A 23,642-nucleotide genomic window follows, 5' to 3' on the forward strand; every position below is an offset into this window, starting at 1 on the left:
AAGACACTCAGAGTCTTTTCCACGAATCTCCTAAACCACATCAGCTCCATTTTGATCCAAACTCTTTAAGGATCAAAGTGGAAACAGTCTAGATGTTCATCAACAGAGAACAATTTTACATAAAATACCATAAAGAACTAGTTCACTGAAAGCTAAGAGTAAAAAGTTGATAACCAGCATAAGTCAAATAATAAACAGATATTAACTCAAGATCTCTTGCCCTGACTGGCCAAAAAATACCGACTCTCTAATATAAGCCAGCTCAGTCCTAAAACAGACTTTTCAGAAGCATACAGTAGATTCCTAACTTAACCTGTGGGATTCCCGTTTTGTGGAGTAGGCAAGACAAATCACAGTATTTTGTAAACCCTAAGAAATTAATAGATAAAGCTGGCATCACATGCCTCCTGAGGAAAGAAATCCTTACCCACCATCCACAAAGTAGTCTTTCTGCAAGAAACAAACCTGAATTAATGGAGCTTCTAGATTCAATATAGGAAATGCAGAGACAGGGAACTTGTTAAACAATATGAGACGCATACACTCAGCAAAATCCAGGCTGTACAAATTCTACAAGACAAACAGTCTACTTTCACCAATTACAAGGGGAAAAATAAAGAGCTAAATAAAGAACCTACTGATTAAGAGACTTAAAATATCAACTAATTTCAATAATGTTGATTGCAATTTTAAAAATACAACAATTATTTAACCATTGGAAATTTGAACATTAACTGGCTATTTGATACTTTTTAACGAGATATATAGTGAAATATTTATGAATTAAATAATATGGTATATGGGATTTTTTTCAAAATATGATGGGGGGGTGCCTGGGTGGCTCAGTGGGTTAAAGCCTCTGCCTTCGGCTCAGGTCATGATCTCAGGGTCCTGGGATAGAGCCCCACATCGGGCTCTCTGCTCAGCGGGGAGCCTGCTTCCTCCTTTCTCTCTCTGCTTGCCTCTCTGCCTGCTTGTGATCTGTCAAATAATAAATAAAATCTTAAAATATATACATATATATGGGAGATAGTAGGGGCCATAGATAAAACAAGATTGGCCATGAGTTGAAGCTGGTTGATAAGTTCATCATATTATCTACTTCCCCCAATTGGCAGGGGGGCGGTCTTGTTTTGTTTTGTTTTTTAAAGATTTTTATTTATTTATTTGACAAACAGAGATCACAAGTAGGCAGAGAGGCAGGCAGAGAGAGAGGAAGGGAAACAGGCTCCCCGCTGAGCAGAGAGCCTGATGTGGGGCTTGATCCCAGGACCCTGGGATCATGACCTGAGCCGAAGGCAGAGGTTTTAACCCACTGAGCCACCCAGGCACCCCCGGGGGGGCGGTCTTTAAATGTCTGGATATATCCAAATAACACACAGACTTGGGGGTTTCCCTGCTGTGCAGAATACAGAGTCTAAATTCCTAGTAAGACACAGAAGACCTTTTCTAATCTAACCCTGGCCATCTTGGTTCATTCACCTTATGGGCTGGCCACACAAACTTTCCTTGTTCTCTGAACAAACCACGTACTTTCATATCTTTATACTTTTGATTATATTGATTTTTCCTCAATCATCATCTCCTGAATGAAACGCTTATCCTGTTTTAAGTTCCAGCTCAAATGTCACCTGAATGCAAGGCATGGACTGATCCCTTCTCCCAGACAACCAACCATTCTCCCCACTATCTTCGTACTCTGTTCTTGCCAGCCATGCAGCAGCGAGTTGGGACAATGGTACTAGAAGGTGGCTGTAGAAGAATGAGTTCCTGTAGTAAATGTGAATCTGAGCATTCTGAGGGCAAGTATACCATCCTCTGTAATCTAGCAAGAAGGACAATATCCAGCACATGGATACCATGTCAACCCAGTCTTAAATATTCAAAATTGTTGTAAACTGGCAGATTTTCACACAATTTATGCAACTGGATAATACACTTAGCAAGGCCTTTGTTTTTAGTTTTTACACCATTCAGACTAAAAATAATTTTTTTTATAAGATTTATTTATTTCATAGAGAGAGAGAAGGCAAGCAAGCGTGAGCAGGGGGGAGGAGCAGAGGAAGAGAGAGAATCCGGAAGCAGACACCCCACTGAGTAGAGAGCAGAATCACCCAGGCTCCCCCAGACTAAAGAACTTTAAAGATATATTTTCCTGGGGTGCCTGGGTGGCTCAGTGGGTTAAAGCCTCTGCCTGCAGCTCTAGTCATGATCCCAGGGTCCTGGGATCGAGCCCCACATCCAGATCCCTGCTCAGCGGGGAGCCTGCTTCCCCCCTCTCTCTCTGCCTGCTTCTCTGCCTACTTGTGATCTCTGTCTGTCAAATAAATAAATATAATCTTTTTTAAAAAAATCTATTTTCCTCCTAGCTCATTTCTCCTGCTCTACCTCAAGTTCACCATTTTACATCCTGATATTAAGATCAGTACCATCAAAATACTTGCCAAAACCCTTGCCATCCACATTTAGGTTTTGGTATTTTAACTGAAAAGCACAAGACTAGGATACATGATGTTAGCAGAATTTCCTAAAAACAAAACAAAACAAAACTATAAGCCAAGGGATGAGAACAGAGACGGTGGAATCAGGTAAACCGTAGTCTAAATCTTTTTTTTTTTTTTAATTTAATTTCTTTTCAGTGTAACAGATTTCATTGTTTATGCACCACATCCAGTGCTCCATGCAATCCATGCCCTCCATAATACCCACCAACAGGCTCCCCCAACCTCCCACCCCTCTCCCCTTCAAAACTCTGAGACTGTTTTTCAGAGTCCATAGTCTCTCATGGTTCATCTCCCTCTCCAATTAACTTGAGTCTTAATCTTAACTCTAATATGATATAAATGACCTTAAGGAAGTCACATAACTTTCCAGAGCTCAGTTTTCTCATTGGTAAATGGAATAATAACCATAATTACCTCACAGGCTTCTTAAGGAGCTCAAATAAGATACTTTAAGTAAAATACTTAACCTGACACTTAAAAGGGCTCAATAAAATTGATGTTATTACTTTTAGAATGAGAAGAATAATGCCCACTTTATTCTGTCGCTGGTGGATAAATAATTAATGTACTGCACCCTAGAGTGCCCAGCACATGATAAACGCTGATTAATATTTATTTTAAATTAGACCCTCTGAAGAGTTCCTCTCTCCTGTTCTCTAAAAAACTAAACACTGTGAACTGTAAACTTTTATTACACAATTTCAAACCTTCTTCTCAAGTTTGTAATCATGACTGCTTGCTTCTGTGCTGCTGTAATTCAGGGGTACACTAAGTTCATCAACTCTTCGGGCCTCCAGTTTTTTATGAAAAGAGGAATTGGAGTACATCATCTCTAGGGGCTCTCTGAACCTTAATTCTATCTTGAATCCCATGGTTGACACAGGATTACAGGAACACAAATCCCTTGGCTTCTAATTTAATTCTTCTTCAATGAAATCAGTTACACCAACCAGTCTGAAAAAATGCTCAAGGGTAAGACCTGTGCTTTCTGTATCCATCATATCTGGCACAGTGTCTTATACTCAAATCAATACACATTCAATGAATTAAATATGGTGCTTAATAAATTAAATACATTATGAATAAATAACGACAAAGATGTCTGAATACCTACCATAATTTCAGGGCTCAACTGGCTCATAAAATGAATTATCAAGCAAATACTAAACAACTATAATCAAATTAAAGTATTACTCCAGGGGCGCCTGGGTGGCTCAGTGGGTTAAGCCTCTGCCTTCAGCTTAGGTCATGATCTCGGGGTCTTGGGATCAAGCCCCTCATCGAGCGAGCTCTCTGCTCAGCAGGGAGCCTTCTTCCCTTTCCCTCTCTGCCTGCCTCTCTGCCTACTTGTGATCTCTCTGTCAAATAAGTAACTAAAATCTTTAAAAAAAAAAAAAAATTACTCCATACACAGCACTTAATTCAGGAGTGTATTAAATCAAAAGCTCTCTCCTGATCGACTGTTGGAATAATACCAAATTAAAGCAGAAAATGAAGAAATTATAAAGTATATCAAAAATCTTTAATTCAACGCTTAACTACCTAATTCAAAACCTACAACTTTTGAGACCTTTTAAAGTAAGAAATACCATGAAGACTCACTAGAGAAAATGAACTCAAGAAAAGGAAATTTGTGGAATTAACAAAGGAGAACCTGAGTTACTGCTGAAATCCATCTCCTTCTGTAAAATTTTTTCCAACAAACATTAAATTTTAAGTCTGCCTAGCACCCTAGTTCATTGTTGGCATTCTAAAGAATCAAAACTAGTTAAAACCTTTTTTAAAAAAATGAAAGGCATCCAGGACTAACTTTTAGTTAACTTTCATTTTGAAAGTCAAGTATCATTACTGATATTTATTATATCCTTTCATTTATTGGGAAGTTCAAGTCCTTTTAGCTTCAGGAAGGTAGGCCTGAACCAACTCTCCGAAGTCCCTGTATATACATGCTGTTTGTACACATGGGTGCCCACGCTGTGGTTAAACTGTCAGACCTCAAACAGAAAGTTGGTGGTAAAGGTGCCTAGGGGGCTTAGTGAGTTAAAGCCTCTGCCTTCAGCTCGGGTCATAGATCCCAGGCTCCTGGGATCGAGCCCACATCCGCTCTCTGCTCAGCAGTGAGCCTGCTTCCTTCTCTCTCTCTCTCTCTCTCTGCCTGCCTCTCTGCCTACTTGTGATCTCTATCTGTGAAATAAATGAATAAAATTAAAAAAAAAAAAATAAAGTAGGTGGTATACTGAGACTAGCATATGAACTTCCTTACTCCTGTTACTCTCATGTCTTCCATCTACCAATATTTAAGGATTCAGTTTGAGTGTCACTTTTCAAATTCTTCCCATAGTCATTAGACATGGAAAAGTTGCAGACACAAAGCCAACTTTAGGATTAAGAATTCAGATAAAACAGTATCTGAGTTTCTAAAGTCACAACTTGAGGGGCACCCAGGTGGCTCAATCGCTTAAGCATCTGCTTTCAGCTCAGATCATGACCCCAGGGTCCTGGGATCCAGCCCCACATCAGGCTTCCTGCTTGGCACAGAGTCTGCTTCTCCCTCTGCCTGCCACCCCACCACAGCTCATACCCACGTGCTCTCTCTCTCTCTCTGTACCAAATAAATAAAAAATTTTTTAAAAGTCACAATTTGAGAAATAATACTTCCTATCTATTGCTCAAAGTTCATTTTGAACTTTTGAACTTTGGTACACCCAAATCCCAAGTGAAGATAATACTGGCCTCTGGCTCAACATGAGATTATCGTGTTATTGTTACTACATGCACCAGGTAAAAAAATTCTTCATTCTCAATTTACTTCAGCTAACATTAAGTTAATCACACACTTGAGAGTGAAATAAAAGAACATTCTCTAATCTTGCCTCAGTTAGAATCTAAAATAAAGGACTGAAGTGATACATGTATTATCATAACTCAATATAATTTCATTTTGTGAAAGTCAAGGACAATCAAACAAGGAAACAAGAGTTTAGCAAACAAACAAACAAACAAAAAAGAAATTCCAGCAACTTTGAACCATGACAAACTCAGAAATTTCTCAACCTCTCTAATATTTACATTTTGGGCCAGATCATTCTTTGTTGTGGGGACTGTACTGTGTCTTGTTGGATGTTTAGTAAAATTCCTCACTTCTAGCCACTAAATGTCAATAGCACCCTCTGCCTGAGTCGTGACAACCAAAAATGTCTCCAGACATTGCCAAATGTCTCTGGAGCTGAAGGTAGTGTATGGAGGCAAAATTGCCCCCAGATGAAAGTCATTATTAGCTAAAGTGACAGGAAAAAGGGAGGTGGGGAAGGGCAGACAAGGGATTTTGCAAACTAAGGAGCATGAATTCTCTGTTCCAAAAGGTTCTTGTTATGTCATACCCATGTGGATGGTTAATAAGCCAGATTTTCAGGGAGCCTGGGTGGCTCAGTCAGTGAAGTGTCTGACTCTTGATTTAGGCTTAGGTCATGATCTGAAGGTCCTGAGATCAAGCCCCACCTCCAGCTCCATGCACCATGGGCAGTCTGCTTGGGATTTACTTTCCCTATCCCTCTCCCTCTGCCCCTCCCATCTCTCTCTAAAATAAATAAATAAATATTTTAAAAAACAAAGTCCAGAATACAGATTCATAAAAGTATTTAACTTCAGGGCTAAAAAGAGCCTTAGGGATTATTCAGCAAAATCCTGTATTACATAGATAAAAAGACTGAAGACAAACTGCTTAAGTTGCTTGCTCAGAGCTACCAAGTGTAAGTCAGTGCAGGACAGTTTAAGCCAACAAACATTAACAAAATATTCACTTTGTGCAAGACCCTAACCTGGAACTATAAAGAGAAACGAGAACTGTTCATACTTATCCAGGGTATACAAAATGATAAAGGGCACAAAAACATAACATGAAGCCACTATTCGAGACACACGTGCTAAAAGAAGAGATTAGGGCGCCTGGGTGGCTCAGTGGGTTAAGCCGCTGCCTTCGGCTCGGGTCATGATCTCAGGGTCCTGGGATCGAGTCCCCCATCGGGCTCTCTGCTCAGCAGGGAGCCTGCTACCTCCTCTCTCTCTGCCTTCCTCTCTGCCTACTTGTGATCTCTCTCTGTCGAATAAATAAATAAAATCTTTAAAAAAATAAAAATAAATAAAAGAAGAGATTAATTTTCTTTCCTTTCCAGTGAGATCTGAGATTTATCTACATAAGAAACATATGAACAGGGTTTAAATAATTAGAACTCATATTATAGACAGGAAGTGAAGGCACAGCATGAAAGCCAAGAAGCAAATAAATAACAGCATATTCAGGTGAAGTATGTAAATTAGCATAGCTAGGATGGAATAATAAGAGACAATCTTAAAAAAAAAAAAAAAGCAAAGTATAGACAAATCCTAAGGGGCACTGCCTCCTATTTTCTTCTCTAGCCCACCTCCTGGGTCTACTGACCAAATAACTGGAAACAGAGCTAAATATAATGTGAACTCAGTAACAATGTATAATGATTAAAACAGTAATGGCAGTTAGAATTTGGAATGGGATTGTTACATGCCATACACAATACTAAATACTTAATATGCATTACCTCATTTAATCCTCATAAAAAATCTATGACACAGGTACTAATATTACTCTTCTAGCATGTGTACTAAAACTTAGGAGAAGTAACTTTTCCAAAATCATACAGTTTAAAAAGTGGATACACACCCAACTTATCTGTCCCGGAAGCCTATGAACTAAACCAAAATAAATTCCAACAAATGCGCCAATCAGATCATTTATACTCAGATTATCAATCTCCAACTATCAATAGCTGTACTGCATAAGAGGGTAAGAGGGACGAGAAGGTGACAGATAGACTCCTTGACAGTTCTAACTTAACTGCATTCCCTAACCTTAAAAAAACGCATTTGTCCTGAGGTCTAAGAATGCTCTAGAGAATACAGTATAAAGCTTTAAAACTTCCAATGATTCGGGGAGACTTAGGAAAGTCATTTTACTCTTCAATTTCCTTGTCGGAAAAATGGGTCCATCAATACCTACATTATGCAAGATATTATGAGAATGAGATGATGCGTGTAAAGCGTTTAACACAATGCCAGAGACGTTGTAAAGCGCGGTGATCTATAGCACAGTCCCTGCTCAGCGAAGCAAGTAACCAGAGAGGTAACTGGAAAGGTCGGACGCTCCCAACACGGTTGGGAGAGTGTAACCATGTTCAGAGATTATTTAGAGATGAGATTTACAACGTCCCCAAACAGGGTATCCTGATTCCCTCCGAGCTACGGCGATGGAATGATGGAGTGACCAAGCAGAGACTGACAAACTGGGAAGAAGGCCTTGAGCCCTCTGAAACTCCGATGTGAAAGACTTACCCTAAGGCCAGCTTGCCCCTCAGATTCTGCATCCATAATGTACCTGAAACATTAACACAAGTGGTCAATTCAGACTCCCACCTCCACTCCCCTCTACCGCGCCTAAACCACTAAGAAATCCCTACCCATACGTTCCAGCACGGACGCCGCCATCTTTCTCCCCCAGCTCTACGGGAGCCTCGGAGTTCAAGCACTGTCTGGACAAAGCGCATGCGCAGTCCTCAATTTGCCCTCCCCCGCTGGAGACGCTGCAGTATTTACACCCGGGATGCTGTCATGGAGACCGCGAACACACCGCCTGCGCTTTGGGTGTGATACGGCCAGCCTTGCATGGGAATGAATGACTTTAATAAAGCCCAAAACTAGTGAGTTTCCGGGCATTCATCGAGATGAAGAAAGGTTGAGAAACCTCACCTCACAAATGGCCGGAAAGATTATAGAAAAGAGACGGTGAACCAGCCACCTAACCTGGGTGGGCCTCAGTTTTCTTCTCAACAAAGCAGAAATATCCCTACAACACAGGCTTGTTGTGAAGATCACTAGAGATCGTGTGGAAAGCTCTACAAAGTACAAACAGCTCAAACACAAAGTATGATTACTAATTCCCATATTAATCTCCAAGCTGACCTCCAAAAGATGAATTAATACTCATCGGCAACTTGCTACCATATGTGCCCCGCAGACGTTTCACTAAATCTATGTATTCCTCGTAGCAATCCAACAAGGCATGGATTATCATCTTCCTTCAAATGAGGAAACAGATTAGGATAGATTAAAGTCTCTCCAACAACTGGCAAAACCACTAATTCAATCTGGGGCTGGATGCCTCCAAAATTGGTGCTCCTACCCACAGCCAAAATACATGCTTGACCCCTCTACATAAGGACGGCTATTCACATACCCTATGCAAACAAGCAATACAGGAGTAGGAGAGTGCAAGCGCAAAATCTGAAACTTCCATTCCCTTTCCTCCACAGCAGTTAACCACATACAATTCCCTTCGCAGAGTTGGCACTCAATCAACAGTCACTCTGCTCTGCTCCTCTTGGAATAGTAAGACTTCAGAGCCAGAATTTCCACCCAGACTAACTCTTGCCCAAACTAACTCTTTCTTTCCTTTTGATTTGATTCGAACTTTTATCTTTTTGTTAACTGGCTTGTTGTAGATGCTTGGAATGAATCTCTAGAGCTGGCAAAGTGCCCTGGCACATAGCGTTCAAAAATAGTTGATGGGAGAGTGGTTGAACAGGTCCAAAAATAAAACGTTTGCGCGGGGCGGTGACTCCACTAGTCTAAGCCCTTAATTATGTACTTTGCTGTAGGACCTGAGAATGCCTAACCCCGGGCTAGGCTCAGGTTGCACCAGACCTTCTGGCCCCGGGTAGGCTGGGAGGCAGAGCCCAGCGCTCGCGACTGCCTCCCTCCCAGCCCGCCGGCGGCGGGGCCGGGGGTGGGATGGGGGATAGAGTGCGCGCGCAAAGCTCGCGGTGTGGCCTGGACCTCGGCGCGCGCCGTAGCGGCGGGCCCGGCGAGGCGGGGCTCCAAGCCAACCCCGCCCCCTTCCCGGCTACGGCGTGGGACTGCGAACGGTCTGTCCCGGTGGTTCATCCTTGGTTCATCTCTACTGGCCTGTGATCATGGGACAGGATCCGCGCACGCTGCCGCCCTCTCCTAACTGGTACTGCGCCCGATGCAGCGATGCCGTGCCCGGGGGCCTCTTCGGTTTCGCAGCGCGGACCTCTGTCTTTCTTGTCCGCGTGGGCCCGAGCGCCGGCGCGATCCCTGGGACGCCCCCATTTCGAGGTAACCCCCCACCTCTGGGCTCCGGCCTTCCTGCCCTTTTGGGTTCGCCTGAGGCGCCCGGTCGGCGTTTCTAGCTACCTTTCTCCACAGATGGGCAAACTGAGGCCCAGGTAGGCAGAATGATCTGCTCACGATCATTACTACGCCGAGGTGCGTCCCCATTTCCAAGATTGAGCTACACCACGTTGTGGCTGAGCGGTCCCGCCTCCTGGCGCTCTCAACGTAGGATCGCTCGCTCACCGAAGTTATCCCTTTGTAGACTCAGGCATTTAAAACATCTGTGGCCTCCCTCCCCAACGCAGCGCGCGCGGGCCCCCGCGAGCCTTTCTGGGTTTAGGGGCTGCCTACAGCTTCCAGGCCCTAAAGCAAGATCCTGGAAATACATACTTGTTTCTGTAAGATGAATGAGTTGAGCCAGATGCTTTCATGCTCCAAAGTAGGTTTGATTAAACTTTGGGATATGGCAAGCCAGGTATTTATTCTTTCCCAAATGACCTCTGGCCATATCTAAACAAGAATCACTTTTACATTCTTCATTTGAGCCACTCCTCAGCCTGTGAACTGTGAACATCAAGGGATATCAGCAGCATTTTACGGTTGAAAAGAGTGAGGCTCAAGGAGATAAAATGACTGGGCTGAAGTCTTGTGGCAGAGCCAGAACCAGCACTTGGAATTTCTGATTGTGAGTGCCTGGATACTTTTTGTAATACCACGGGATAAGTGAGGTCCCACTCATCTAACTACAGTATGATTCTGCCAGGAATCTTAGGTAGCACTCTAACCTGAATTCTTGTTTTGCTTGAAGTCATAGGGGAGTTGGTGGGACACACCGAAAGGGTCTCTGGCTTCACATTTTCTCATCACCCGGGTCAGTACAACCTCTGTGCCACCAGCTCTGATGATGGAACTGTGAAAATCTGGGATGTAGAGACAAAAGCAGTTGTGACAGAACACGCACTCCATCAGGTATCATGGCTTACTGGTTTCTCAGACCATTACAGTCTATCTGCTGGGGGTTCTCTTGTTTCAAGTATGCTAGCTCATCTGTGCAAGTTAGCTTTTATAATCATGTTCCTTAACTGCATGACAAACGCTATATTGTAAGATGCCTCAAAACTTTTTTGGAAGAAGATACATATAAACCAGAGGTCAGCAAAATACAGTGCTGCCCGTTTTTGCAAACTGCTTTATTGGAATACAGCCACAGTCATTCTTAAGTATTGGCTGCTTGGATACTAAAACAGCAGAGATGAGTAGTGGTACCAGAGATACTATGGCTAACAAAATCTAAAATGTCTGCTCTCTGGTTCTTTACATGAAAAAGACTTCCTGATATAAACTGTAAATGAGTGAATGAAACTTCTTTTTAAACCAGGTAATTACTTGATAAACCTGCCTTTTGAGAGAATGTAGAAAAGGGAAAGACTCAGTTAATCTTAGTAAGAACTTTGTATTAAGCTATTAAAGGAAGGAATGTTTTTAAATGGTCCTTTGATCCTTAGGAGGGTAAATTCACCTTCCATTTGGTTCATGTACATTTGGTATTACAAGTGGCATTGGTAGTATTTATTAAGTACCTATCAATGTGCCTAGTATTGTGCAGGTTAAAAACAAAGTAAAAATTTAGTACTGACAAATGAGAAGCGAATGTATTTTTTTCTTGTTTTAAAGCATACAATATCAGCATTGCATTGGTCTCCTCAAGTGAAGGATTTAATAGTATCTGGAGATGAAAAGGGAGTAGTTTTCTGTTACTGGCTTAACAGAAATGACAGCCAGCACCACTTTATAGAACCCAGGACAATTTTCTGTCTTACTTGCTCACCTCATCATGAAGATTTAGTAGCCATTGGGTAAGTATTGTATCATCTCTTCCAGTAGTTTATTTTAATGAGCATATTTGTATTTGCTTTATCTTCTCCTGCCCCTTTATTCCTCAGAGGAAGCCATTTATAGGTATTAACCACTCCCTGAGCCCTTGGTAACATTTATTCCTGTGACGTCCAGGCCCTTACCATCTCTCTCACTTTCTGTTTTTATTTCTTTAGTTTCTACAACAATGTACTTTCCTCATTCTTCACATCTGACTTCTTCAGTCAGCCTCCAAATGTAGGAAATACTCTCATTCCCCCTTTTCCTCCTCAGATACTTACTCTTAGAGATAACATTTACTCCCCGAGTGTCAGAGAACTCTGCTCCGTCCTGGTTCTCAGCCCTCCGTCTGGATGGGGAGAACAGTCTGGCATTGGGCTCTCTGCCTCCACCTCCATCGCCAAGGGGATGTTTCACATAAACTACCCAAACAGGCACCCCCCCCCTTCCCCTCACCACTCCATCTACTTCTCTCCCAAAGATGTCTTTTCACTCTAGTTTGAAGATTTGACATAAGCTCTAGAATGTTGGCTGGAGTGGATTCAAGAAACTGGGGGTACAGTAGTCAAGATACACGTGGAGACTTTTGTTTGTTGTACAAATGTGCATAGACAGGAAGCCAGAGGAGGTACATGGGAGTCAAGGGAATATTAAATAGAAGATAATAAAGGCATGTTTTTATACTGATGGAAGAGGAAGAGCTGATTGCACAGATAGTGATAAAGACAGCAGTGATATTGAGAAGTCAAGAGGGGACTGGCTCCAGATCACAAGTAGAAAGGACAAGTGAGAATATGGAAACAGGTGCAGGTAGGTTTGTTGATCTGGTTGCAGGAGGAGGGTGTTTCATTCTGATGGCTTCTGATTTTCTCCATGAGACATAAATCAGAAAAGGTAGAGTCAAGGTCAAAGTGGGGCTGGGATACATGCAAGAAGATGTGAAAATAATCATCTCAGAGAATAGGAAAACGGAGCTTACTGAGAGAGAGTCCAGTGGTCCCTGTTGAGTGTGAAGCTTTATATCAAAGTCACGAATTCAAAATAAACTTCAGACTTATTGAGAAAGGGTGTGGTTGGATTTGACAAAGTTTGGTGTTTTGTGGAGTAAATACCTCTGAAAGAGACAGGACAAAGAAGCTAAGGGTGTTTTTAAAGGAATGATTATAATGATGGATGGTGAAATCTGGGGCATGAGGAGAAGGAGAGGAAGACAGGTGTGGGTACCTAACAATGAAAACGGGAGGGGTCGTGGATCAGTGGTCTGCTGGTGAAGTGGGAGTGCTAGAGAGGAAGCAGATTGGGTGGTAGGCAGGGATCAGAGAAGGTTGAATCAAAGTGACCTTGAAAGCAAGAATTCACGAGAAAAGAAGAAATCTTTCAGGTAGAAGGAACTGCACGTTCAGACACAGGATGGAATCAGAATGATTTGTTTTTAGAGGATCTTCAAAATGGTGATCATTCCCTGAAGGGCTGATTAAAATTGCAGAACAGCTTGATCACTTGACTGTTAGGTTGCAAAACTTGGTGGTTTTTGAAGTCCACGCCTGCAGAGATTGATATATGATTTTATTCCTTTAAATAAAGCTATAATGGGGGGGGGAAATGTTTTTAATAAAAGGAGAAAAATAAATAGAGCTGTAATGGTGTGTTTCCCTACAGAACCATCTAGCACGTAGGAAATGTGAATAGGTACAGCCACTTTGGAGAGCACTTGTGCACTTTCTAGGAAAATGAAGGTAGACACATCTTACATTTTGGCACTTCCACTCTGCGCATCAAATCTGAAATTGTCTTAAGTGTGCTTAAGATTATTAATGGCATTTTTGTTTGGTTTTGTTTGTAATAGCCAAAAACGGAACCCCTCCAAAAGAGAAATTGAATAGACTTGTGCCATATTCACACAACAGAGCGCTGTCCAATCATATAGTGACTGACCGGGAACCAGGGTCACACGCATCAGCGTGGGTGACTAACAATAAGTGAAAAATAACAAGCTACAGAAAAACAGACTGCATGACACCATTTGTATGAAGTTTTAAAATAAACAGAATCATTTTCCATCATCTTTGGGAATGCAGACAAAGAAAGGCTAGGAATGACAGAACAGAAAATTCACAAATTTTCACAAATAAACAAATTCTCCAGTTTACCTCTGGAGAAGAGAGGGAGCAAGGTTTGATTGGGGTGGGATGTACAAAGGACTTCAACCACAGGGTAATTGGAGGGGTTTTTTTTTTCCTTAAGCGGATTGGTGGACTACTTTATGTGTATAAAGTACTTCGTCTTTTTTGTTTAAAAAGCTATTCAAATTTCTCAGTGTCCTCTGAATTTTAAAAAAAAGATAGCCTTGGAATATCCAGATTTAGAAGCTACAGTACTACAGCTTTTGTTAAGTTCATAGTTAGAGAAATAAGATCACTTGTTTAAAAAAAAAAAAAAGGTGGGGGGGGGGAGGCAGGGAGAGAGGTGTAAGTGTGTTAGGACAAATTTATCTCTAGTCAGAGGGCTTGCTGGGCGCCACAAATAACCATTCTGGGAGGTCCCTTCGAACACTTTGAACTGTATGCCAGGCAATGTATACATTATTACTTAGTGCCAAGAGTTTGATTGGAAGGGCGGGGAGATCCATGTGTTAGAACCACACCAGAAAACAGAAAATGAACATTTTGGAAAAAGGACAAAACAAGATTATTTCTTGCTTTTTTCCCTTCTCCCTCACCCAAATACACTTACCTTTTAGAAGTGCACAGTGATAGCTCCTAATCCAAAATGTTTACTGTTCTGTCTTCATTTTTCAATTTTTCTAACTCTTGTTTTTTAGCTACAAGGATGGCATAGTGGTTATAATTGACATCAGTAAGAAAGGAGAAGTTATTCACAGGCTTCGAGGCCATGATGATGAGATCCACTCCATAGCCTGGTGTCCCCTGCCTGGTGAAGACTGTTTATCCATAAATCAGGAGGAAAATTCAGGTAGAGATGATTTAAGAGGGTCAAGTACTCCTCAGACTTAAAGAACAATGTGGGTTAAACTGTATCATTTGAATTATATTTAAAACTTCAGGTTTTACAGATCAGATCTATCGACATAATAGCTAAGTTTCAGCAACCTTGCAAACTAGTTTTTCTTTGACAAGTTCATGTTTCATACAAATTAAAAACAAAATGACCATCTCTACCCTAGAAGAACCTGAAATTCCCAACGGTAAAGTTATAGAACAAACTCCAGTAACAAAAGGCTGCTACTTAGCCACTGGAAGCAAAGATCAGACCATTCGAATCTGGAGCTGCTCTAGAGGCCGAGGTAAGACTGATGTTTGAGATTTCTTTTGTGATATAACCTACAGTGGTTGGTAGAAGTAGAAACTTTTTTACTGTGTCTTGTTATCCTAAGGGTGTGTCATCACCTGCAAGAAGGCAGTTCTTTACTTTTCTATCCAGAAAGTTGCTCCTCCCAGTCTGACTTTGGTTTTGGAGATGAGGGTTTCTGATGCATTCCTAGAAGGGGCATCAAAGAGAAGGCAAGATGTCCGTTATAAGGAAAGGAATATTCCAACTTAGCATGGTCTGGATCAGAGAAATGGAAAAGAGCTAGAGGTTTTAATGCACAAATGCAGGATAAATAATCTATACCCAGTGTAAAAGCACATGTTTAAATGTTAAAGCTTAGTTTATCCAAACTACAGGGACCTTCAGTCCTTCAGTTTCCCAAGCTTCTCTCTTTGAACAAAACTTTCACCTTTAATTTACAAATTGAGAGGGACTCCAGGCAGAGTGGTCTTGACCTTTATAGTGAAAATCGAGCCTTTCTCTTTATAGCAGTCTTCTTTCTCCACTTTACTTAAAAACCATGAAGGTTTTATCATCATTAGCCAAGTGCACTAATGCATATAAAGCAAACAACACAGTACTGGCACATAGTTATAGCTTAGTCAGTGGTAACGAATAGTGTAATTCTGGAAAACAGAATTTTTTAAAGAATTGTGGGCTGCTTTTGGGCATACTATGGCTGATCCTCCTAAGTGGGGACAACATTAGGCCAGGAATCCCTCCAGAAGGGCCTCTAAGCCTATGGAAATCTTGATACAACAGTTTTTGATTCTAGTCATGCAGCAAAATCACCTGGAGAGTTTTTGGAAAATGTGGGTGCCTGGACCCCACCTCAGATCTACTGAATCAGAATCTCTAGGAGTTGGGCCCTCACATATATATTTTTAGAGGCTCCACCAGTGAGTCGTTCTGATATATAATAGGGATTAAGGACCACTGGTGAGTAGCCTGTTGGGGGTGGAGGGACTTCCCATGTTGACCGCCATATTTGCCCCTTTTGTTGGCTTTCTTGCCAACTAGAAGAAGGAATCCCACTCTCCGTCCTGCCAACTTTGGAGAATCTGGAGTTGTGTTACCCCCTGGGTTCACAGTTCAGTTGAAACCTCATTTTCCCAGACAGACAATATTCTTAATGTGCTTAGGTTGCCAGAACAGCCTGTGAAAGCTTGTCTCGCTTAAATTAGACTGTATTAAAACCCTGTATAACATTTCCATGAGCAAATGAGGTCTGAATTCTAAGTAACCAAGCTAACAGACTTTTAAACCACAAACTATGTTGTGAACTGCTGGGGACTTACGTTGTTTCACTGTTTTGAGCACCCTCTGACCTTTTTAATCTGCAGGGGTGATGATTTTGAAATTGCCCTTTCTGAAGAGAAGAGGAGGGGGTATAGACCCGACTGTTAAAGAACGCCTTTGGTTGACACTCCACTGGCCTAAGGACCAACCAACACAGCTGGTATCCAGCTGTTTTGGGTAAGTGTTTTTTTGGTCACACTCTCTGACATACTTTATTTTCCACTCTAGCTTGAGGAATTTGTAGGCTTCTCGCTTCTCTTTCTAGACAAGACGGAAAAAGCAATAGTTAAGTCTTTTATTACCATGGGCCATTTGTAATAGAAAAACCATGATACAAATTCCTATGCCTTCTTTAATAACAGTGCTGAGAAAGAAAATCCAGTAAGCATAGCCTGGTGGTTCAGAGCATGAACTCTGAAGCCAGGCAGAACTACATTTCAGAATCAGTCTCTTATCTTCTATGTGTTCATGAGCATGACCCTTTACTCTGAGCTTCAATTGCTTCATATGAAAAAGAGGGAGCGTACAGGATTTCCTGTCTCTTAGGGTGATTATAAGCCATTTACTGAACAAAACGTATTGGGTACTGGCTTCTAGCCGCAGACAAGGAAGGGCCCTGCTTTTAAATGAAATGAGTTAAAGCATATAAAAATCCTTCCCCCAGGGCACCTGGGTGGCTCAGTGGATTAAGCCTCTGCCTTCAGCTCAGGTCATGATCCCAGGGTCCTTGGATCGAGCCCCAGATTGGGCTCTCTGCTCAGCAGGGAGCCTGCTTCCCTCTCTCTCTCTGCCTGCCTCTCTGCCTACTTGTGATCTCTCTCTCTCTGTGTCAAATAAATAAATAAAATCTTAAAAAAAAAAAAATCCTCCCCCCACCCAAAAAATGTTGGTCTTGGCCCTACTCTCCCACACTGCCCCCCAAAAGAGAGAGTATATCTTAAAGCTCCAGGGCTGTGTAAATTATGATGGCATTTTACAATTAAAGCTGTTAGGAAAGTCTGCTGTAAAGGTAATATAGTACATTCGTGTCTTTCAGAAAGAACATAGGGAATTACTTACTATTCCTACCTCAGTCTTCTCAAGTGGCTAGAGTCCCTTCTCCATGGTCAGTGGCTCTTTGTCTTGCGTGGGTTCTTTCTGAGCTATTTTGTGCATATTTCAGGATATGCAGTTTCTTCTCCCTTTTTTTTTTTTTTAAGATTTTATTTATTTATTTATTTGACAGACAGAGATCATAAGTAGGCAGAGAGGCAGGCAGAGAGTGAGAGAGAGGAGGAAGCAGGCTCCCCGCGGAGCAGAGAGCCCGATGTGGGGCTTGATCCCAGGACCCTGGGATCATGACCTGATCCGAAGGCAGAGGCTTTAACCCACTGAGCCACCCAGGCGCCCCTGCAGTTTCTTCTCCTTAAAAGAACAGTTAGCAGATCATTTTGCAACAGAGGGCCCCTACGCCCTGTCCCTAAATCACTTGTTTTCAGATCATTTATGAAAGAGAACTCGTGCTTGTTTTTCCTTCACAGAGGCGAGTTGTTACTGTGGGATCTCACTCAGTCTTGGAGACGGAAATATACCCTCTTTAGTGCTTCATCAGAAGGGCAGAATCATTCAAGAATTGTATTTAACTTATGCCCTTTACAAACTGAGGATGACAAACAGCTGCTGCTTTCTACATCAATGGACAGAGACGTAAGAACTGCTTATTTTGCATTCAGTATTGTAGAGCAGTGATTTATGACTTGGATGGGATTAGAGGGCTTTTCAAACCATCCATCAGTTCTCATGCCCTACCTTAGACCCTCGAACCAATCAGAGTTACTGTTAGTGCTCACCGCTAACTATGTCAACTGCAAAAGTTTGGGGAAAGGTGAGGAACCACCAAAATGCCTCTTTGTTAAAGCAGGTAGGATAAAGAATTGTACACGTGCCCAGGGAAGGATGTGTGAGATCATCAAGCTCTGGCTTTAAAATATCTTTGTCTATAGTTTAGGTAGAGAAATATCTGCTCTTCGTGAAATCTCCAAGAGAGAACTGGCTTAATTGTTTTGCAGTTATGCTAGCCTTATTTGACACACAGTTTTCTCCCAATCCCCTCTGTTCAATAAGTGAAGATTAAATACGTAGCACTTTCCATTCCCCTGGGCATAAGATATTTTGTTTTTTTGAGATAGCTCTAGTCATTTTCCAGTGTCCTGAGGCCACCTTCATTTTTAGTTAGGGTTCGCCAAATGAGGCAATTACCAATACTATAATACCGTAGAATGGAAACGCCAGTGGATTCTGGGATATGGGAGCCCTGGGTCTGGTTTATTCATTGTGTGACCCTAAATTCACTTGACATCACTGGGAATAAATGTATTCTAAGGTCCCTTTGAGCTCTACAATTTTTTTTTGTAGAGCTCTCCTCTTTTTTTAATCTAAGAGGTACTTTTTCCACTACCTACTGGAATAGTTAAATTACATTATTCTTACCCATTCTTGGAGTCCATCCAATTTGAGATGTTAAGTCTTTTTCCAGTTTCTCTGATCTTTTTTTATATTTAGACCCTAACTCTTGATCTTTTCAGGTAAAATGTTGGGACATGGCCACCCTTGAGTGCTGCTGGACCCTACCTTCCCTCGGTGGGTTTGCCTATAAACTAGCTTTCTCTCCTGTGGACATGGGCTGTTTGGCCATAGGCGTTGGGGATGGCATGATCCGTGTATGGAATACACTGTCCATCAAGAACAACTACGATGTGAAAAATTTTTGGCAGGGTGTCAAGTCCAAGGTTACAGCGGTAAGGGTGATTTCTTTGAGCTTGCTCTGAACTTTTTTCGAATAAGTAATTCTTGTAGTAAGAAATTAAAAATGATCTGGATGTGCATTCATAGAAGATATATTTAAGTTATAATACAAAACATATTCAATGGTGTCAAACTATTAAAAATGTTAATGTGGCTCCTTCTTTGATGTGGAAAGGTGTTGATGATTCATGGAAAGTGAAAATTATAAAACATGAATTGCAGATTATACAACTATATATGTTTTTTGTTTTCTCTATTTAGTCTAAAAGCAATAAATGTTTGGTTAAAAGGAAAACCATTCAGAATTGTCAAATCAGGGCGCCTGGGTGGCTCAGTGGGTTAAGCCGCTGCCTTCGGCTCAGATCATGATCTCAGGGTCCTGGGATCGAGGCCCACATCGGGCACTCTGCTCAGCAGGGAGCCTGCTTCCCTCTCTCTCTCTCTCTGCCTGCCTCTCCATCTACTTGTGATTTCTCTCTGTCAAATAAATTTAAAAAAAAAAAAAAAAAAAAAGAATTGTCAAATCACTATGTTGTACACCTGAAGCTAATTATAACATTGTATGTCAACTATACTTCAATAAAAAAATAATAACAGGGACTCCTAGGTGGCATAGTTGGTTAAGTGTCTGACTCTTGGTTTCAGCTCAGGTTGGGATCTCAGGGTCCTGAGATCCAGCCCCATGCAGGCACTCAGCGTTCAGTGCGGAATCTGCTTGAGATTCTCTCTCTCTCAAACAAATAAATCTTTAAAAAAATAATAAAATAATAACAACAGAAAAAAAGAAAACCAAACAGTATAGAAGTGTAGATCGCAAAAAATCATCCTACCCTCCACTCTATTCTCCCACCTTTTTTTTTAAAAGATTTTATTTATTTATTTGTCAGAGAGACAGAGAGAGTACTGGCAGGCAGAGGGAGAAACAAGCTTCCCACTGAGCAGGGAGCCTGATGTGGGACTCAATCCCAGGACACTGGGATCATGATCTGAGCTGAAGACAGCCGCTTAACTGACTGAGCCACCCATGTGTCCCTATTCTCCCACTAGTATAAAGCAGAGAACCACTGTTGCAGATTATATGAATAGAATCCTATTTTCTAAAGTATTATGGAATCTTTTCTCCCCACTCATCAGTGATCATGCACATCATTTAAATGTTTGAGCCTATTTTTGTTTTTTTTCAACTGTATATATTTAACTTTATTCACAAAAAAAAAAAAAAAAAAAACGGGAAAGATACAAAATTGGCAATGGGATGTTTCAGATGGTGGACTTACCAGTGACTTTTACTTTGCTTTATTGCTTTGCTTCTTTTAAATAATGAGAATTTGTTACTTTTAAAATTAGAAGATACCACGAGCAAGAAAGTTGTGCATTTGAATACTCAAAGGATAACCCAATGGTTCCCTTGACAGTTTTGCCCCTCTCCTCCTGTGTTTTGTAGCTGTGCTGGCACCCAGCCAAGGAAGGCTGCTTAGCTTTTGGGACTGATGACGGGAAAGTGGGATTGTATGACACCTACTCCAACAAGTAAGAAATAGAGTGTTTGACCCACTGACCATAATGTCATTGATGGAGTTAATTTTGATGCATAAACCTGGATGTACATCAGAATTGGCCTGGGAAACATCTTTAAGATCCTGGCTGTGAGACTTGATGCTTACAACTTGGATTTATATTTTTTAAATTTTTTTTTCAGGTGATAGTGATTCAGGCTTTCGGACCTGTGGTTACCACGAAAATAAATCATTTGCTTTTGCTCTCCTTCAGCTTTTCTTACAGAAGCTTTCAGGTGTCCATGAACACTGAAAGCCTAGTACAAAGAACAGCTTTGTGCCTTCCACCTAGACTCACCATTGGTTAACATTTTGCTATACTTACCTTATCTTTGCACACTTAAAATTAATAGTAATTCCATAATATGATCTAATATCCAGTCCGTATGCACTTTTCTTCAGTTGAGCCAAAAATGATTTTCCTAGCTATTTTTTTTTTCAAATTCATTTCAATTAGGGTTCAACCCATTGCATTTTGTTATGTCTCTTTAGTCTCTCTTACTCTAAAAGAGCACCCCCACTTCTTTCCATAACATTGCCTTTTCAGTTTGAAGATACCAGATAAGTTTTTGGTGAAAATATTCTACATTTTGGGCTTACCTAGTTATTTCTTTGTGGGGATTTCTAACTCATTTCAGTATTCCCCATATTCCCTGCAAGCTGGAAGTTATATCTAGAGCTTCATTGTCCATTCCAGTAGTCTTTTTAGCCACAGGTGACTATTGGGCTGTGCTGTAAGTGTAAATACACTCGAATTCAAAGACAGCCTCCCCCCTCCTCTAAAATGTAAAATATCTCAATAATTATTTTATTTTGATATTTTAAAAGATAATACTTTTGTATATTGAGCTAGATAAAATATACTATTGAAATTTAATTTCACCTATTTCTTCTGCTTCTTTGAATGTGGCTATAAGAAAGCTTTAAGCTACATATGTGGCTCATCTGTATGGCTCACTCTATGAGTCTGTTAACACACAGCTATCCTAGATGCTTGTTTAGATTCCAGGCCTACGCTGTTCATTTTGGTAGCCCCAAAATGCTATTTATAGTTAAAATAATTAAAATTAAATCAAATTAGCAGTTACATTCCTTGTTTCTCCTGAGCCACATTTCGGGTGCACAAGGCCCAGTGCTTATTGAACAGCACTGTTCTAAACCAGGGATTGGAGAGCCACAGCTCATGACTTAAGAATGGTTCTACCTTTTTAAATTATTGGGGGAAAAAACCAAATGACTACTATTTCATGACATGAAAATTACACAGAATTCAGATTTCAATGTCCGCAGATAAAGCGTTATCAGAACCCAGCCACACTCATTTGTTTACACCTTATCGGAGGCTGCTTTCATAGCACCAGAGCACAGTGAGAGGAGATGGGTACTGGCTGGCCCTTTTCAGTCTAAGTTTGCCAATCTCTATTCTAGATCATTCATTTCTAAGTAGGAATTATTAACTACACTGCAGAGGCAACCTTTTTTATATGCAATTTTTTAAGTACATACATAAACCTATATGCAGTCAGTTATTGCATTTTCTGTTCTGCAGTTAACTCCATTTTTTAATTTGCAAAAAATAATAATATACTATCTCAAAGGGACACTGAAGAAAATAAAACCAGATTTCAATATAAATAGCTCTGTGTCTTCACAAAATTGTTGACTAATTCTATTAAATTAATATCTTCTGGTTATTACGAGCTGAATGTCCAAACACACACAGGAAGGGTGTATAGTAGGAGGAAGAGTGCTGCTGTAGATATGCTGTTAGGGAGTATTCAGCCAGAATCACTTGTTCTATTTCTTTGAGCCCAAAGAAATTGGGGTTTATTGTCCAGAATGATGATGCTGCATGTGTCAGAAATGTGGAAGTAAATAAGACAACAGCTAGTTTGGTCGTAGGTTCTGGACCCCAAGAATTCACACATCATACAGAGAACACGGTTTATGGTGAAGATAACAGCCATACCGCCCTTTACTGACACTTCATGTGTCTTTAACCACCCCAGCCTTCCACATGACCCTCAAGAGCAAGAAGTCTCCAGTCAAAAACTTTGAAATCAGACTTTTCTAAAATCTTGCCTTAGTTTAAGAATGTGATGTTAATGACAGGGTAAGTCTAAAATGACTTCTGATCTTTTACTTGAAAGTTAGGTGGGTCCATCTATATGATGATAGCAGACACTTAGCAGTAACCTTGGTTCTGGGTTGAACAGTTCACATTTTCTGTCTTGTTCTGTTTTTCTCTAGTTGTCATAACCTTGACCATACTTGTAACTACAGTAACATTAGAATATATGACATTTAAGTGAAGTGGACGGCTGGGGGGAGAGGGGGAAAAAAATCCCAAACTGGTCCCACAGTAGGGAGAGGGGGTAGCGGGGAGGGATAACCTATTTTTCTGCGTAAAGTACTTTTGGGACTTAATCATTTTGGTGGCAGATACCATTCCATGGTATGTTATTTAAGGGTTGGCTTTTCCAAAATCAACTATTTAGAGAAGGATACTGTTAAATTGTTTTTCTCTAGTATCAGCAACTAGTAGGTAGGAACGTTTTAGAAAAAGGTGGCTCTGTTTTCCACTGTGCCTTCTGTTTAAATTTCTGTTTGTCATCCCCTTCCCCCCAGACCTCCACAGATTTCTAGCACATATCATAAGAAGACTGTGTACACTTTAGCCTGGGGGCCACCACTACCCCCCATTTCGCTCGGTAAGTACCTGAGCCATTCTCTAGCAAACATGAGTGCATTCTCTTTCTTTCAGTTTAATTGTAAGATACTCAAGCTAGAAAGTCATAAATATTCTAGTACAGTGACTGCTTAGACAGACTGCTATGTCTCCCCAAGGATCCATAAGGGTAGTCACAGCAGGTAATAAGTTAGAATCCATTCACCCATAATAAGAATCCCCAAACTCGAAAGCATCATTTGGTCTCTTCAAGCTGAATTTTTTTTTTCATGGTGCATGTAGTTCCCTCATGCTGGCTTCTGGTCCCCAGTCTAATGCTTTCTCACTAAAATTTGCTATTTCTTTTTAATTTTATCAGAATTACACATTTGAGTATAGAAATGGAGTACTGATAATCTGTTTTCACCTACAGTTAAAGCACACAGAATTCCTCAAATGATC

The 23,642-nt window shown here is 41.0% G+C and overlaps 2 protein-coding genes across 12 annotated transcripts in view; one reads left to right on the plus strand and one right to left on the minus strand.

The window, feature by feature from the left end:
• The window catches only part of MRPL22 (mitochondrial ribosomal protein L22), a 28,970-nt gene extending 20,837 nt beyond the window's left edge, over positions 1 to 8,133 (minus strand). The window contains exons 1-2 of one of the 2 annotated variants that reach the window (XM_082725133.1): positions 7,994 to 8,133; positions 7,869 to 7,911 (exon numbers count right to left, since the gene is read on the minus strand). In XM_082725133.1, the coding sequence (XP_082581259.1) occupies positions 7,869 to 7,911; positions 7,994 to 8,021 (71 nt within the window). In that variant the 5' untranslated portion in view covers positions 8,022 to 8,133. The remainder of the gene's footprint in view (positions 1 to 7,868; positions 7,912 to 7,993) is intronic. The other variant, XM_082725134.1, reaches the window with a different exon arrangement.
• Positions 8,134 to 9,400: 1,267 nt separating this feature from the next.
• Positions 9,401 to 23,642, plus strand: part of GEMIN5 (gem nuclear organelle associated protein 5) — a 43,144-nt gene continuing 28,902 nt past the window's right edge. For 3 of the 10 annotated variants that reach the window (XM_082725110.1, XM_082725115.1, XM_082725116.1), the window contains exons 1-10: positions 9,407 to 9,671; positions 10,477 to 10,637; positions 11,343 to 11,524; positions 14,365 to 14,516; positions 14,728 to 14,847; positions 16,217 to 16,349; positions 17,693 to 17,858; positions 18,737 to 18,949; positions 20,401 to 20,486; positions 23,141 to 23,223. In XM_082725110.1, coding sequence (XP_082581236.1) covers positions 9,506 to 9,671; positions 10,477 to 10,637; positions 11,343 to 11,524; positions 14,365 to 14,516; positions 14,728 to 14,847; positions 16,217 to 16,349; positions 17,693 to 17,858; positions 18,737 to 18,949; positions 20,401 to 20,486; positions 23,141 to 23,223 — 1,462 coding nt within the window. In that variant the 5' untranslated portion in view covers positions 9,407 to 9,505. Of the gene's footprint in view, positions 10,354 to 10,476; positions 10,638 to 11,342; positions 11,525 to 14,364; positions 14,517 to 14,727; positions 14,848 to 16,216; positions 16,350 to 17,692; positions 17,859 to 18,736; positions 18,950 to 20,400; positions 20,487 to 23,140; positions 23,224 to 23,642 lie in introns of all 10 variants that reach the window. The other 7 variants (XM_082725117.1, XM_082725119.1, XM_082725113.1 and 4 more) reach the window with 5 other exon arrangements.

The sequence above is a fragment of the Mustela nivalis genome (assembly GCF_964662115.1).
Source record: "Mustela nivalis genome assembly, chromosome: 3".
NCBI classification, from domain to species: Eukaryota; Metazoa; Chordata; class Mammalia; order Carnivora; family Mustelidae; genus Mustela; species Mustela nivalis.